General features: G+C 37.5%; 1 protein-coding gene across 6 annotated transcripts in view; it reads right to left on the bottom strand.

Moving 5' to 3' along the window:
• NBEAL1 (neurobeachin like 1) overlaps positions 1-16,053 on the bottom strand; it is a 74,700-nt gene that overhangs the window by 42,098 nt on the left and 16,549 nt on the right. For 5 of the 6 annotated variants that reach the window (XR_007777953.1, XM_018911598.3, XM_050976724.1 and 2 more), the window contains exons 4-12: positions 13,238-13,399; positions 11,863-11,944; positions 11,546-11,673; positions 10,622-10,704; positions 8,979-9,064; positions 7,153-7,459; positions 5,846-5,952; positions 2,407-2,493; positions 918-1,001 (exon numbers count right to left, since the gene is read on the bottom strand). Coding sequence is in view for 5 of the 6 variants with exons in the window: in XM_018911598.3 (XP_018767143.3) it covers positions 918-1,001; positions 2,407-2,493; positions 5,846-5,952; positions 7,153-7,459; positions 8,979-9,064; positions 10,622-10,704; positions 11,546-11,673; positions 11,863-11,944; positions 13,238-13,399 (1,126 nt within the window). In the remaining variant the exon portion in view is untranslated. The remainder of the gene's footprint in view (positions 1-917; positions 1,002-2,406; positions 2,494-5,845; positions 5,953-7,152; positions 7,460-8,978; positions 9,065-10,621; positions 10,705-11,545; positions 11,674-11,862; positions 11,945-13,237; positions 13,400-16,053) is intronic. The other variant, XM_050976725.1, reaches the window with a different exon arrangement.

Raw genomic sequence — 16,053 nt, 5'->3', positions numbered from 1 at the left:
TCATATGGAATGGATACTCTTCTCCTGGCTATAGTCTGTGCTGTAATGACTTTTTTAAAAAGAATAAGTCTTTCAGCAGAAGTGAGGTGATTACTTAGGTAAACATGAAAAGAAAAAATAAACATTGCAGTGGAAGTACAATTGAAAACTCTGACTCTCCATGAATCCCAGCCAGGCCCCATCTCCAACACACAACTCTTCCCAGGCTTTCCACAGTCAGTGGAGAAATGAACACTTTCAGTAATGCTCTGGAGGAGCTTAACAGATCCTGTTGTCTCTCCCTTAGGCTGTACTGCAAGTAGCAAAAAAATAAATGACTCCCACTCCTCCTTTACTCTCCACTGTACAGTCACATCCCCTTACCTGTGCCAAATCCAGGGAATCATTCAGCCAAGGGTTGAATTTAATTAACTCAGCAATCCAGGAATAAATATACTGTTTTTCCATGGACTTAGCTTCCAGTCAGAATCACAAACTAATCAGAACCTATCCATTTACCAAATCACAAGAATAACTACCAAGGAAGGGCACAGGGCAATAGCATGACCACCATCTGGACAGAAATACTGCCTTGGCTGGGTTTAAAGCCATATAAAATTGCAACACAAACAGCCGCCTGAAAATTCCTGTAAATACCCACTAAGTCTACCCCACATATCAATGAGACAAGTAACAATGTACTTTCTTTACAAAGGTTCCAACTGCCAGCATACTCAGATCTTCCAGTTTTGGCAGAAAGATGACTCAGTGTTCAGCCATTAGATACATATAAAGGGATAAGAAATGCTGATCAGCTATTCCTATCTGGCATGAATGTGTGAGCACAATCTGCTCATCTCCATTAGCAAGATCCATCGAGGTATAACTGGAAACAAGACCCAGAAGCTGCAAACAGCCCTGTGCACAGACACTGTTACCTTTGCAGCTGGAGACTTGTGCATTACTGCTGTGAGGGCTTGAATGGTTGATACTGCCAAGGAGTCCAGGTGTCCCTGAAACACCTGAAAGGAGCAGGTACAGAAGTCATACACAAAGATGCAAAGACAGTTCAGCTCCAAAATCTGTGCTGTGCCCTCCTGCCAGGAGGGAAACCAGGAGTTTGGTAACATGCTTCAAAAATCATCTCCCCACCAGCCAAAATTTCAAACCCCACAGCCTACAAGGAATTACATCACAGTAGACAACTAACCACAGACTTCAAGAGGAGAGGAGCATTCGCAACACAAACTGCACCTCAAATATTCTGATGGACAAACAAAGTTTTCCTCATGCGTCTAATGGACAACCTCAAGAGGGAGGGAGGAAAACAATTAGGACATCTCTAAGTGTGTGTGAAAATCAGTATCTGCAGTTCATATAAAGTGACTTATTCTCCATCCAAGGCCCTGCAAACCAAGGCAGCACAGACACCAAAATCTAAGAGACAAGTCACACCAGCACAGTTAGGTGGCTGCCTCACCTATAGCCATATTGCATTGACTCAACACCTCTCTCTCCAATTTAAGTAACCTTTTGAGGTTTCTTTCTATAATTCTTGTTTATATTGATATTTCTATGATGTTTTTAAGAACAAAAATGTTGGAGCAATCTTTTGCATCCATCAGTAAACCTAATTAGCAACACTGTGCTAACAAACGTACTGTTTCATCATCTCTGAAATATGATGTGCATCTCAGACATATTTTGAAAGTGAAATGTCAGGAATCAGAAGATTATCAGACATGAAGAAACATTTACATGTGGTTAGAGTGTTGTGCTGTGTCCAAAAAAGCCAAAGCTATTAGTTAAAAATCACCATCCCTTGTATTCATCTTTTTTTTTACATTTTTAATCAGAAAAAATAATTCTACTATAAAATTTATATACAAAAATTGGCATTTGTAGACTTTCCACAATATCTGGGAAAAGCTAAGCAACAGGCTATTCCTACCTCCCTGATTCAGCCTGTCCATTGTTTTGTGAATATCTGTTCTTGATGACCAGCAAAGAACCAGGACACCAAACACAACCATTGAGATTCACAAACAAGGCCCCAGAATCCAAAACACCACAGTGCTGAGACAAAGAGCAAAAAAGAGAAAATGGAGGGGAAAAAGAATCACCACCAGGTTGAGAAAATTAATTTGGATCTCATTCATGTGCTTCACCTTTTCCTTAAAAGAAGCATAACTGATGCTCATTCTATTGCCAATATCTGGAGAAGCAGATGAATAAAACATAGGCTGAATTCAATCAGTTATTCAAAAAAATTATTTTCCAGAGACAGAAAATGCTGATCTGTGCAGCATCAAAAGTTCATCTTGCTGCAGAAGGCTTAAGGAGGCTGGTTAAGGTGAAGCACAGGAATCAATTTTCCTGTGATTGTGCCTTGACTTCAACTGAAGCAAATACAGTTTAGGTAGGTACCTGGTCCTCATTCATTTCTGTCAGTAATTTGTTGGTAAGGTCTTTCTCACTCTTGTCTGCCACTTTTTTGTTAGCATTTAAAAACAGCTGTTAGAAACAGAGACAAGAATAATGGAAATAATTGCATTAAACAGTTACCTGCAGCCAAATCTGTGGAGGCTGCCTTAGATTTGTATTTCACAGACAAAAACAAAAAAAGGGGAAAAAATACTGATGATTACATTGTATTTTTGCTAAAGAGTAATTCCTTTTTTCTCAAAAAAAGAAAAAGAAAATATGTAATCACTGAGACAAAGAGAGATTTATCTGGAATTTGTACTCATCTCTGGCTTAGCAACTGTGATTTCATTCACAACGTGCAACATGACAGAGTTCTAAGAAATTTACTTGTAAGAAATAAAGACAAGATTAACAAGGAAATGGATACAGATGTTTCATAATTTCCCACTTATGTTTTGGCCTAGGTGAAAGCTGAAGATACCTAGACAGAATATGTTCATCTTCAAATAGCACAGTAGCAGAATTTCTAGGGCACACAGTCTTTGGGACAGGAAGAAGGGCAAAATATCTCTGCCATCATCCATAAGAAGCAGACAGGTTGCAAATGGCTTTAAATCAAACCTACACCCATACTGCATCTTCAGCTAAGGAACAGCTCTGTGTTCAGTAGCTAAATTCCTAGTCAGTACCTGAATTTGGCAGTTTCAAACTCACCCAAATTCATAATCAATTGCAGTCAATTTGTGTGCCCAATTTAGCTGTAACATAATCAGAACTAAGATTTACCTCCTTCTGTTTTAAGATTCTATTGAAGCATTAAAAAAAAAAACCCTGATCAAAATGTTTTAAAAGTTCCTTTAAAAAAAAATAAACACTTTCCTTCAGTGGGTAAAACCCAAGCATTTCTTTTCCCAAAACCACATTTTGTTCCATTATCTGCTAGCTTAGTCTCCCTGAAGAGGAACAACCTGAGAAATCGACTTCCATAAATTAGGGCAAAACAAAGGACAACACTCAAGATATTGCTTTGACTTACATAGGTGTGAAAGCACATGGTTGGAAACACTTGGAAAGGTACATCACAGTCAAAGGCACTTAACAATGCAGAGTAACTATAATCTGTCTCAGAGGACTATAACATTAGCAAGAATAAGAACATTAAACAAAAGCAAAAGGAGACAATGAAAAAATAAAGATGCCATCAAACTTTTGGTGTGGTTGCTTCTTTTCTCATAAGGCATGTGAAATGGAAAAATAGATTTCTTTTTACAATGTATATATGGTTTTAATTTTTCCATTTAAAAGCTGTTCAAAAACCACATTTTTTTTCTTTTAATCAGACATACTGTTAGAGGTCATTGTGCTTTGCTCAAAGTCTGACCTCTGAGCTAGTTAAACAGACAAGAAAAGATTCAGTACTGACAAACCAGATTGTTAAATGACTCTCAGTACAGAAGAAGGACCTCCTGATATCCCTAAATTACAGTCCCTCTTTTTGGATATCACTGGCAAAAAGTGACATTCATATCATCAAAACTTAACCAAGCAGTTCTGAAAAGTTTTTGTGTAGATCTCTAACCCTAAAGCATAATTAAGGAAAGACAGTTTGCCTATGAGCCTTAAAAGCAGCAAACATGAAAGAAAAAAAAAAGGATTTACATCTTAGAAGATGGCAATACTGAAAATGACTAGGAAGCATGAGTAGAAATACAGCCTTGAACACCCCAAGTTCTTTGGGATATCTATAGCAGAAATAGTGGTATGGATTTGCTTTACCCCCTCCTTTCCACAGAAATTACTTTCATTTCAAATTTGCAGAAGATCCGATAGTTTCCTGAGTTTCAGGTATGTGTATGGACTCTCATGCTCTCTGCAGAGATGCAGAACATGCTTTCCACACACAGCTTGCTTAGGAACCCAGGAGCAATTTTCAGAAAATAAGGAATAAAATCTAGAACTAGGATCTCCACCCCGAGCTAATAAGGAGAAATCCTAATCCCAAAACTAACTCAATCTTTGCTATTTGTCTTTGAAAAAGAATGGAGACACAGTATATTTGGAAGTAGAAATAAATATACTGCAAGACCTGCCCTGCCTCTGTCTCTTCCACTTCTAATCTGTGGAGGCATTTTGCCTGTGAAAGGCTAAAAAAGTACACTGTGTACCAAACTGGCAGTACTGATCTCTAAACAACACAGTGATATGTGAGTCTGTACCCCTGGAAAAAACCTTAAAAGAACATATCTTGTAACATACAGACAGGCAGAATGAAAATAAAAACAGCAAGCTGCAAGAAAAAACAGATCAGTTGTTCCCGCTTTCTGAAATTCCAGCACTTGTTTATGAGTGCAGGAACACAGCTAAGAGTCTCCATGAAGAGGTAAACATCACACTGCTGATGATCTTAGAAGAAACTAAAAAAGGAGTTTCCCATCAAGTACAAGGTTAGTACAAAAACAGGCAGATTCCCAAACACAGGAGAAGAATGGAAAGGTCAAACAACGTATTTTCAGCAGGAGATAATAAAGCTACAGACTATTCAAAACACTTCAAGTCAGTTGGCATTCTGCCACTAATTATAATTACAATCAGGACATAATCCAAACACATTTATTTTTAATACATCATTGCACTGAAATACATTCCAATCCAAAATCTAAATGGATTAGAAACAAATTGCACAGTGTAGTTAGCATTAAATTGTCTAACATCAGAAGTGCTCAAAACAGCTATGTCACTAACATATCACAATAACATATCACTAAAAGAGATAGTGTAGAGAGTTACATCATATCTATGTTCTTTCACACAGGGAAAAACAAAATCAGTGCAATCAGTGGAAGTTTGCAAACTATGACCATTTGCAGCTCAGATGAAAACCCTAGATCCTAAGTAGAAAAGGAAAACTTGAGGAACATTTTTAACAGCTTGAGCTCATGTTTAATGTCAGCCATACACAGGACTCAAATATTTTGAAAGACTTAAAATGGGACACCAGAAAGATTTTTTTAAATGGAAGAACATTCCTCTGAAATTAGAATTCAGGCCTCCATCTGGCAGCAGTTGTTAAGCGACTTCCAAATAAACCAGTGATACAATATCAGAGAAACAAAACAAAATAACCAAACCCCACAACAAAAAGCCAAATAAAAAGGCAGCTGGGATTGAATTTTTTAATCAGACATACTGTTAGAGATCATTGTGCTTAGCTCAAAGTCTGACATCTGAGAGATTTTAATAGGTAGGAAAAGATTCAGCAGTGATTCAAAGATACAGCATCATAACAGATTTTAGAGACTGAGCAGCATCTGTAAAGGTATTTTGCTCAGGACTCAAAGTATTCATTGCTTGAACCACAAGACAGATGAGACACCTCTACTTCATTAGCAAAACTACAAGGCAAGGTTTGTTAAAAATATGCTGATAAGGGAAAACTTACCTTGCAGTTCTGCAACAGTCGAATGAGATGCTCAAAGCAGTTACTGTTGAGGAAAATTGCCTGCAGAACAGGCCTATCTGTGCAGTCTAACATGGCTGTGATGGTATCTGTAAAATTAAAACACAACTGGCATCAAAGACAAAACACACCCCAAATCCACCAAGCAGTTTTTCCTGCACATTCCATAATACAAATCAGGAAAAAAAATTTACAAATTATATTATCTGCATTTTTGATCAAGAATCATATGCATTTTAAGAACAAATCACTAGGCCTAAAGCTAAACATTTTGATACTCTAAAGACTACCACAGACTAATATTATGGAGAAATTTCACCTAATGAATATCTTTGATTGCTTTGGGGCTCTGTTTCAAGTCATTTCCAATAGTGAGTACTTAAGCAGCATCACCTCTATTTTACAGCACATGAACACCTCTTTCCTCAACAAACAATTATTCTGTATTCTACAGCAGCCTTATACTGTAAGCATTCTCCATGGCCACAGTACTATTCCTCAGTTTTCTTGGAAGTATGGGAAAAGAAACACCTTTATTTCCCATGCTGAACATCAAAATGGAAAAAACTCAAAGTCCTGAATTCCAACCCAAAAACTTATACCCAACTCTTTCAGGCTATTACTTCTGGCCAATGTTTACAATAATGCCATTTGAAAATCAAACTATCACAAAACAACACCACATTGATATTTTATTACAGAACAGTTTTATTCTGCAATTACTAACGTTCTGATAAGCTTCATTTCTTGCCTAGCAACGTTTTTCTCTTTTAATGGAGACTTTCAGCCTATGAACCTTGACAATGGTTAAATGGTAGCAACCTGATATGGTTTCTTCTGGGTTTTTTATTAATAAATTGTGGAAGAGGTTTTACAGTGACTTCTGTGAGCCAGAGAAAAGTTTGATAAGAGGATCCATCTTTACCCTGAAAGAATTTTCTACCAAGGTCATTGACATAGAAACCAAGAAAAAGAAAAGAAGAAATAAGAGAAACCTGCAACTGCCTATTCCAATAAGCACTGTTTGTCTTTCCTGACCAATGAGTAAAGTGTAAACTTAGGAGCTTAGTAAGAATGTGTAAATAGGATGCATATTACAATAAAACCTGGTTTGAAGCCTCCTGAAAATGGAGCGTTGCTTTAACTTAACTGTCTTAACTACGACAGTGAATGATTAAAAGAAGAAATAACTAAGAAGAAATGTTAGAAATGTTTCAGTTGCTTAGCCAAGTCAATATTTTTTGCTTCAGAGTTATTGTCAGAAATATTGGAAGGAACTGTGTACTCACTCAGCATTTGGATCTGCAGTGCTATGAATCTGCTCTCCCACTGCCTGCATCGCCTTGGATTAGGCAAGGCTGAATGGTCTGAATTAAGCAACTTGAAATAGTTCTCCAATATTGTACTTGTCTCGACCTGGCGCTGGTCAGAACTGCTGGTTAGGAGGATATGGACAACTTCTGTCAGGCACTTCAGAGTCAGCTCTGCCTTCCTGCTCACTTCCTCAGGGTTTCTGTCATCCCAGTTGTCACAGTCTGCTAAAACACGCATCAAGACTTCCATGGTGGCAGGAGATACTGCTTGAAGAGCATTCCTCTGAAACCCATTAAGGCAAAAAAATTATTAAGAAAAATAAATTCAGAAGAATTTAAACCTCATCAAACCAGCTGTGCCTACTTGAGTTATCTGAACCATGCAATGTGCATTATTCCATCTACTAATGCTGTGTAGTTGTTAAATAACTAAGAAACATTCTATTTGGATTATGCAGATGGATACAGATGAAATGCATCCCATCTTGTTCAGTTAAATAGGCTCTCTTTTTCAAAGGGAAGCTAATATAGAAAAGGAAACAATTTAAATACATGTTATAAAATTCTTATAAGGCAGACTTGATAAACTGCTAATTTGAGACAGACCTTCCCCTGAGTTTTCATTTTAGATTATGAAATTCATGATACTTAAGAACATATGGTAAGAACATAGTAATCAGCAAATGTTTGCCTGGACCCTGAATGCATTTTCCTCACCTTTCTTCCTGGGGGCCTGACTGCCTAGGCTCTGGGACAAGAGCCTCAGCCTGTGGTGAGCTTTGAGAAACCCTGTCAGGGATTCCTTGACCTCTGTAGGGAACTATATTCAAGTTGTCATTCAACCTTTTAGTTGTTTGATCTACACTGCAGCCATGGCCATGCCTAGCCATGTCAAGTCTTGAACTTAACCCATTGACTTGACTGCAGCTTGACCTTAGCCCCCCCTGAGGGCTATGGATGGGGCTGGCAAGCACTGGCCTCTTGACTGACTCTAGTTACCACCAGCAGAGCAAACCCTTACTCTGATGTGCTGACCAGACTTCCTGGCTTGACCTTAGGCTTTATCACTACAGCCTTGTCTAGTGGGCTGGGCTGGTCCATCCCAGTTCCAGCCACCACAGCTGCTCCCATCACTGTCTGGGTGTAGTGAGATTGCATCCTTTGCCAGTCAGGAAAACTGCTGCTGGCCAAGCTGCTCAGACTCCACTTGCCTTCCATGATGGAGCAGAGCCTGGCTTTGCAGCTTCCTGGCAACCTTTAAAAACACTCTCTTCAAGATCATCAGAAGTAGCAGCTGCTTGTGACCAGACAAAGGACTTTACAGAAGTCAGGTGAGAAAGTGGATGTTGGCTTTGCTGCTGAGGAATACCCTCACTTCCTCATGTTCTTTCAAAGACTTTAAACAGCTTCCAAGCTGTAATGCCCCATGCCTCCTACTGAAAACAGCTTACTTTCAGCACTGGGAAGTAAGACAGATCAATTACATGCACATGAACACAAAGCTTCCATCTTTGCAGGTGGAAATTCCTAATCTAGTTATGCACATTTTTTTCTTTAAAATATTACAGTAAGTTCATATGAACATGTAGTTGTTCTAAAAAGCAAAGTCCTATGGTTACTTGAAATTGGGACCCAGCTTTTAGCATTTAAGAATTATTGCCCAGAATGATCCCAGAGTCACTAAGACAAAAATAATTAATCATGTATTATGCTCATTTACAAGTTATGGAGTATTTAAAAATCTTAAACAAGGAACAAGCATTTGGAGGTTTCAGCAGCTGAAAAGTTTAAAGCGTCCTTACCTGACCACCAGCCACAATAGCTCCAAAGAGATGCAGCAGGCAACATTTTAGACTTTCCTTGAGATGTTCACTTTCTTGAAAGCATTCTGATTAAATAAAAAGGAGATTTTTCTCAAAAAAAACCCACAAACAAATATTAAAATAAAACCCTCCTCTATTCCCTGTTATCATACAAATTAAAAAAAATTCAACTGTATAATCTCCACTTTGTTTTATATAACTCAGACACAAACACACAAATTCCAGCATTATCAAAGCAACACAACATTACCACATTTATCAGGAATTCACAGGGCCACACCTTGAGCTTGCATAAACTTCCCATGCCAGCTGACAGAACTTTTGCTCTGGATTCCTAATGTAAAAATGAGCCCCCTTTGTCCACACTAATAAGAAAGAGAAGGGCATTCTAACACACAACCACTTATCAAGCACGATAAAGTTCAGAGAAATTTTGGCATGAAAAGTCTGATGCCATATGTAGTGCAGGTAGCTCAAAAAAACAATCCCTGAGCTTGATGGCTTTAGGGCAGATTGCCAGAGAATCCTGTGCAGATCTGTAAACTTTCTAGCAGTAATTTCTTTAATGACAACTATTTTGCATCTCTTCTCTTGCCATATCTGATAGAAATTAGTCCCAGACAGCCCCAGCATCTCTTCTTAGCAACAGGTATAACCTGGATATCCTTGTTACAGCAATACCACTAGACCTAACACAGCAGCAAGAAACTACAAAGGATTATTTTTGGAAATGCCACTTATTGGCAAGTAAAATTCCTGACTATATACTGAATGTCCAAGCCTGTTTTAAAAGAAGATTGCAAAGCTATTTTTCCAATCTGTTCTCCAAACAGAACAAAGCTTACTTAGGATGATCCCACCTCTCTTTTTTTTTTATTTTCAATTAAAACTAATTTAATGGACAGCTACAAAAAGGGTTGATTTCACTCCTTCACTGCCCTTCCTTCCAGCTTGTTCCTGCTGCTTCAATTCTGTAGGCACTAACACTTTGGTATGCTCATCTGGCAAACTACCTGGGCATCCCACATTCTTGAGATTTAAGTACAGAATGTGGACGTGTAAGTTTTTCTCTTCCACACAAACAACCTGTAATCAAAAGAACACCATGAATTCCAAAGTAGCCACCATGATATTTAATGACTTAACCAGAGAGAAAATTGTTTCCTAAACTCAAGGCCAAGGAGCATTTGCTAGTTGAACGGCACAGTTTCATTTTTTCTAGTTGCTAAATCATATGAAAGAGACAGAAGTGCACGAACACTCTCCTAAGAATATTTTTTCATGAGAGTTATCAGTGCAGTTACTACAGGGATCGCATGTGCAATGACTGTGTACCACAATAAAAAGAAAATTCACAGAACCAACCCTACTAAACCACTTTAGGCACGGAAATAAAGTCTAGAAATAAAGAAAAAAGCTTTCAAAGATGAGCAGGAATGTAGTGATGCTCAGAGCAAAGAAGAAGTACAAAAACCAAACAAAGCAACCCACTATATTCAGTCTCAGAAAGCAAGTAAAGGACTTGAACATTATCAGGCACGCTTAGGAAAAAGTCACTTGGGCTCACTAAGTTCATTCCTCTACAGAAAACTGTTTTTAACAGGCTGTTAAGTAATACTTACGGTAAAAAAAAGGGACAAACTCAACAGTGAGGGAAGCTGGTTTATACTTCTGTCTGCTCCTTTCAACTGTACTAAGGAAACGTCTGCAATTACATTAAAAAACATACACCAAAGAAATTAAACATTACACCTTTGTTTATTACTTACTTATTAATTTATTACTTATAATGTGAATTACAAGTAATGTACGAATGTGACATAGTAGAAAATGTTGCCATTAATCAGGAGTTATCTTTTGCCTACAGGATGAAAAAGAATAGTGAAGTAGTATTTCATCCTGAAGACATGAATCACAGCTAATCCCATATTCAGTCTGCACTTAAAAATACTTAACATTTTACAAAATGGCTCAGTTAAAAAAACAAAATTAAAAAACCTAGCAATCTCTTATTTAGTCCATGCTTACAGTCCCTGCTTAAGCCACTAGCTAGAATGCCACATTTCTTGACCAAGCAATTTTCAAATGGGCAGAAAACACTACTATGAGTTCATTAGGCTGGTGAGAACACACAATCAAATTAAAGGGCTGTAATTCTACTGCTACACTTAGAAACTTATTTTCAAAGATTTAAGTTATCTACACTGTGAACTTCAATAACTTCTTTTGCCCTAATTCAAGCAGGTCTGTCCACCACATTCCTTTCGGCTTCTTTGTTCCACTAGCTTGGAAAAATTTTTTGGAAGGAGAATACAACTTAAGTACTTTCATGGTGATCCGTTACAACCAATCATCTCTTGATATATCCTCAAATTTAATTTTGTTTTAACTTTAGTATTAACAGTAAAAATATAATTTTTGAAAATTATTTAAATCATATCCAGTTTGAGAAAGCATAACACATTTCTGTGGTGTGATTCTACTGATTGATGGTTAAAGCTCTCATAAACCACAGTATTTACAATCCTGTGCTAGCCCACACATACCCTGCAATTCGCTGCCTCCAGTTTCGATATGGATCATACAGGCTTTCACAGAAAGCCAATGCATGTCTCACAAATTCTTCTATGGGGGTCTGATCCTCCACTTCTTTTTCTTTTGTTTTGCTTTTTAACTGAGAAGAAAAAGAAAGCTACGGTCAGAAAATTTCCAGAAGTTGAAAATTAATCTTGATCTCCCCCAGAACAGTTCTGAGTCTATGAATTGTTCCCCACATAACACTATTACTGAAAGAGTAGATCACATCAACAGCAGCAGGAGGTATCAGATGGCAGAAATACAGATAAGAATTATTAACCAGTACCTGTTGAATGTACAATGTAGTCATGGTGATAACATGGTTAATGTATGAACACATCCCAATCTCTTCCACATTAGCCAAATTCCTGCAAAGACAACATAAAAACCACAGATTGTACACAGTGTACCATTTGAAGCTAGTTCAAACAATGTTTGTTTTAGCATTCTGTCTATACTCATACAAAAGGATAACAGCATTTCAAAAATAATCTCCAAAAGACTGGACATACTTAAATATTTATTTCTGTCACCAATACAGAGGTCACAAGTTTTCATCTAACAGGAAGAAAGATTCAAGTCACTCTGCTACAGGCCAATTCCATCTGGAATTTGGGGTTTCAGAGGTTAAGCAAATTCCCAGGACACCCTAAATAGAAAGCTCAGAAATGGCATGTGATAACAAAGACAATAACTCCCACTTTACTAGTGCACACACTTTCTAAAACTTTAGGAAACATAACCTAGAAGCTTTAAATTTCTCATTTTAAATTCTCCGGAGCAAAACAAACACCTAATAAATTATTTTAGAAAATAATGAAGAATTTCTCAGTTTTGAAGTTACAAAGATCAGATACCAAAGCGATGACATAGAAGAACTTTTCAGCAAGTAAAGGTGACACTAGTCTGTAATTCAGAAACACATTACCACCATCCACTCAGCTTATATCCAGTATTCCAGGGTATTTAAACACTGCCAGCTCTTCAAATTGTTTCAGAGGAAAGGTGAGACAATGTATTTAAAAATGCTGCTTCAAATACTCCTCAGTAAAGGAGATTCTCTACTATATTTTATCCCCTTCCTCTCTCTAACAGCATTTTGCAACAGCTAACTAAAGAAATAGTGAGGAATAGATCCCTAAAAACAGTTTATTCATTTGTGTCAACAGAATTATACTATCAGGCAGAAGTTTCAGAAGGAAATCAACTACATGAGTAGTGTAATAATAAGTTTCACAAGCTGTTTATGGAATTATAAGCATGTTAAGAATGTGATACAGTTCTTCCTGTACAATTCTCTCTGGTTATTTCACAGCTAACAGTTGTTAGAGCGCACCTTTTCTTTTAAAAGTATTTCTTATACGAGGTACATCATATCTTGAATTCACATAGATTTATCTTCTACAGCTACAAAGAATTTAGTGTTTAAACCCCTTCTATTTCCATTGCAAACATTATTGCTAAGATGATTGCATTGCTCCTCTCTCTCTCTTTTATTCCTCTGCCTTTATTCTGAAGATTGTGGGAAGTGTTATTTCCCTGTATCTACTGGAAGGTATCAAATCACATAGTATGTGTCATTATAATCTATATTTATAGGCTACATCAAGATTACTTAACCAAAACAGCAGCCTTGCTGAGGTACCAATTAGAGCAAATACCTGCAAAGGATGATAAAGAACTTCACAAGTAAAAGAGACAGGGTCTGCTGCTGCTCTTCCAGGCCATCTGACATCTTCTGGACACACTGCAGCAACTGGAGCCTGAGGACCTGAAGAATGTTATCAGGAAGCAGCGATATTCCTGGCGGAATGTCGTCCACCCTAATGAAAAAAGCCAGACACAAAATTGTTAATCACACAAATGCCAAGCTGCCAATCGATTCCCATGCACTCATGTAGTGTTCCAGTGAAGTTCTGTGGGAAAGGTCACCCAACTGACACATCACAAACTCTTTCTAATGAGCCACAAGGAAATGTCTGGTGGCAATACACCAGCTTGAGCTTTCTTTCCCCCAGCAATGAACTACATTAACAAACAAACAAAAAAATGTTAAAATTCATTAAGGGGTCTCCTAAATCCTCCTCCATGCAATAAGCTGCCTCAATTGCCACAAAAAAATTGCATGACCTTCATCAGGTAAAAAGGTGGCCTGGGAAATCCCCAGGGACAGTCGCAGGGGAATCAAACATGAGGACAAAACATATTTGGAAGAACATTTTCTACTTTCTACTGAAGATTAAAAGTGTTCAAATAAATGAGATGCCAATTATTACATAGTTATTGAAGCCCAGTTGGTATTCATACACAGTGAACCTCACATTGCTCTTACATAAATTTCAAAAAGCCATACAAAATTATCTTTTGCCTATTGTTTTCTGCAAACTAAAACATTTTTAGAAACACACCAGTGAGAACCAAGACTTGGAGAAAAGAATGGGTTTATTTGTGGCTTAATTCTTTTTTCCAGTGATCCAAAACCAAATAAGAAAATGACCCAGGAACAACCATAAGGAAAACCATTTCAATAACAGTATAGAAACCTACAGAACTGTAAGAACATTTTTTGGGATGAAAACTGTTTATCCACTGTTGCACATGCTAAAAACAGTTAGCCTTTGGCAGCAGCTATTTAGCCTGGCACATCCTTTATGAACTCTACGTAGGAAAAGGAAGACACAAGCAAGAGCCTTACAGCTTACAAAAGCCTCCAACACAGCCAAAGCCAGAGGAAGTTACAACAAAAAAATTCAGCAAGCTCAAACCCTCACTAATATGACTGCTGTGAACACTGCACCTATGTAAGACAAACCACAAAAAAGATGTGTAGAAATGCAGTGACTGACCCAATACAACATGAACTCTATTATTTGAGGAAAATGGGGAACAATCCATTGTTTAGCTTCTAATGTTGAAAAGGAAGCCTTTAGAGGAGGGAAAATCAGAGGCCCAGTTTAGTAAAACACCTAGACAGGTATAAATGACAAAAAGCTCCCATATCCTAGAAAACAAATGTTACCTACACTTACACAGACAACTACCTACTTCATTCCCTTGCCCCTTCACACAGTTGTGCAATTTGCTTTTCAGATTGTGGAACTCAGAATCTCAAGGCATTCAGAGCATTGTAACACAAATTTTATAGCTGAGGCTCTAAACTGATAGCAACACTAACCACAAAACTGAGAGCAAATGCTTATTTTTTTCCAACACAAATGCCAAGAAAGAAATTTTAATTTCTGTGATAACAACTTCACCCCTCAAGATGCTAAAAGATCCACACTCTCTAGAACTACAAGCATGGTTTCTCATAATCTGATAATTCATATTCTGTATTTCAGATTCTGTTAATTCCCTCTCAGTATTAGGAAAACTTTAATTTTTGACAGCTGAAATCATATCTCCAGAAGTTAATTCCCTAAAATGGCCAACAAGTCTTTTTCAGTAAGATCATGAAATGCTTTACAAGAGAGCAAACAGCATACCCTTCATGCCTCACATCCCAAAGAATGTTTTCTTTGCAGTAGCTGCCTGTGTTGCACAACCCATGAGAATTTAGGAGAGATGTGTGAGACCAGCATGAGAAATCCTAACTGGCATTACACAAAACTAATACACTACAGAGTATATAAATAAATGCAAATATTTATAACCAATCAAGCTTGTTTTCACTCCAGACCAAATTACTACTATACCACCAAAAACCCTTAGATTTAAACAAAGATCTAAATTTGCTGACATGTAGTACCAATTTTCCCGACCAAAGTCATTGTTTAAAGTAAGTACTCCAAAAGGAAGGAAATAAATCAATATAAAATACATACTCTATCTCGTTACTTGATGCTGGTACCGTACCTCAAAAATATAAGAAAAAATAATAATAATCCCATTTGTGTCAAGTTCTATTTATAATTTCCTTCATGATGTTAACATGGTTATGCAGCCATACAAACTCTGTCAGGTGTCTGGAAGGGAACTGAACCACCTCCACATCAGAGGCACTTATTCCAGCTCAAACACGCTGGGAGCTTTCCTCCCCCAGTGGTAAAAGCTGCTGTAGCAAACCAGGCTTTACTTTTCAACAATCACCATGCAATCACACAAACCATGTAATCAGCATTTCTATCGTGATTTCTGCATCATTTTTATGTGGGTTTGAAGTCAGCAAGTTAATAAAATATGGTTTCTGTGGTACTTTGCATGAGCTTCCATTAAGCTCCTATGCTCAAGATCATGCAAACCAAAAGCAGAAAAGAAGTATGACAAACACTCCGGAGGCCTTTGTTATTTTTAAAAGTATTGAATCAAATGACAATTCCTCTCCAATGAGGAGAAAAAATCCTCACACCAGCTGGTAGAGATTTCATCCTTTTTATGGTAAATACATATGACATGGTTACACGTTCTGAGGGAAATAACAGACAGGTGTGCTGGTCTTTTGTGCTCAATGATCAAACCATTAGCCTTTGGCAGCAGC

Source organism: Serinus canaria, chromosome 7, assembly GCF_022539315.1.
Source record: "Serinus canaria isolate serCan28SL12 chromosome 7, serCan2020, whole genome shotgun sequence".
NCBI lineage: Eukaryota > Metazoa > Chordata > Aves > Passeriformes > Fringillidae > Serinus > Serinus canaria.
The sequence above is the reverse complement of the archived record's forward strand: the minus strand, read 5'-3'. Positions and strand labels throughout refer to the sequence as shown.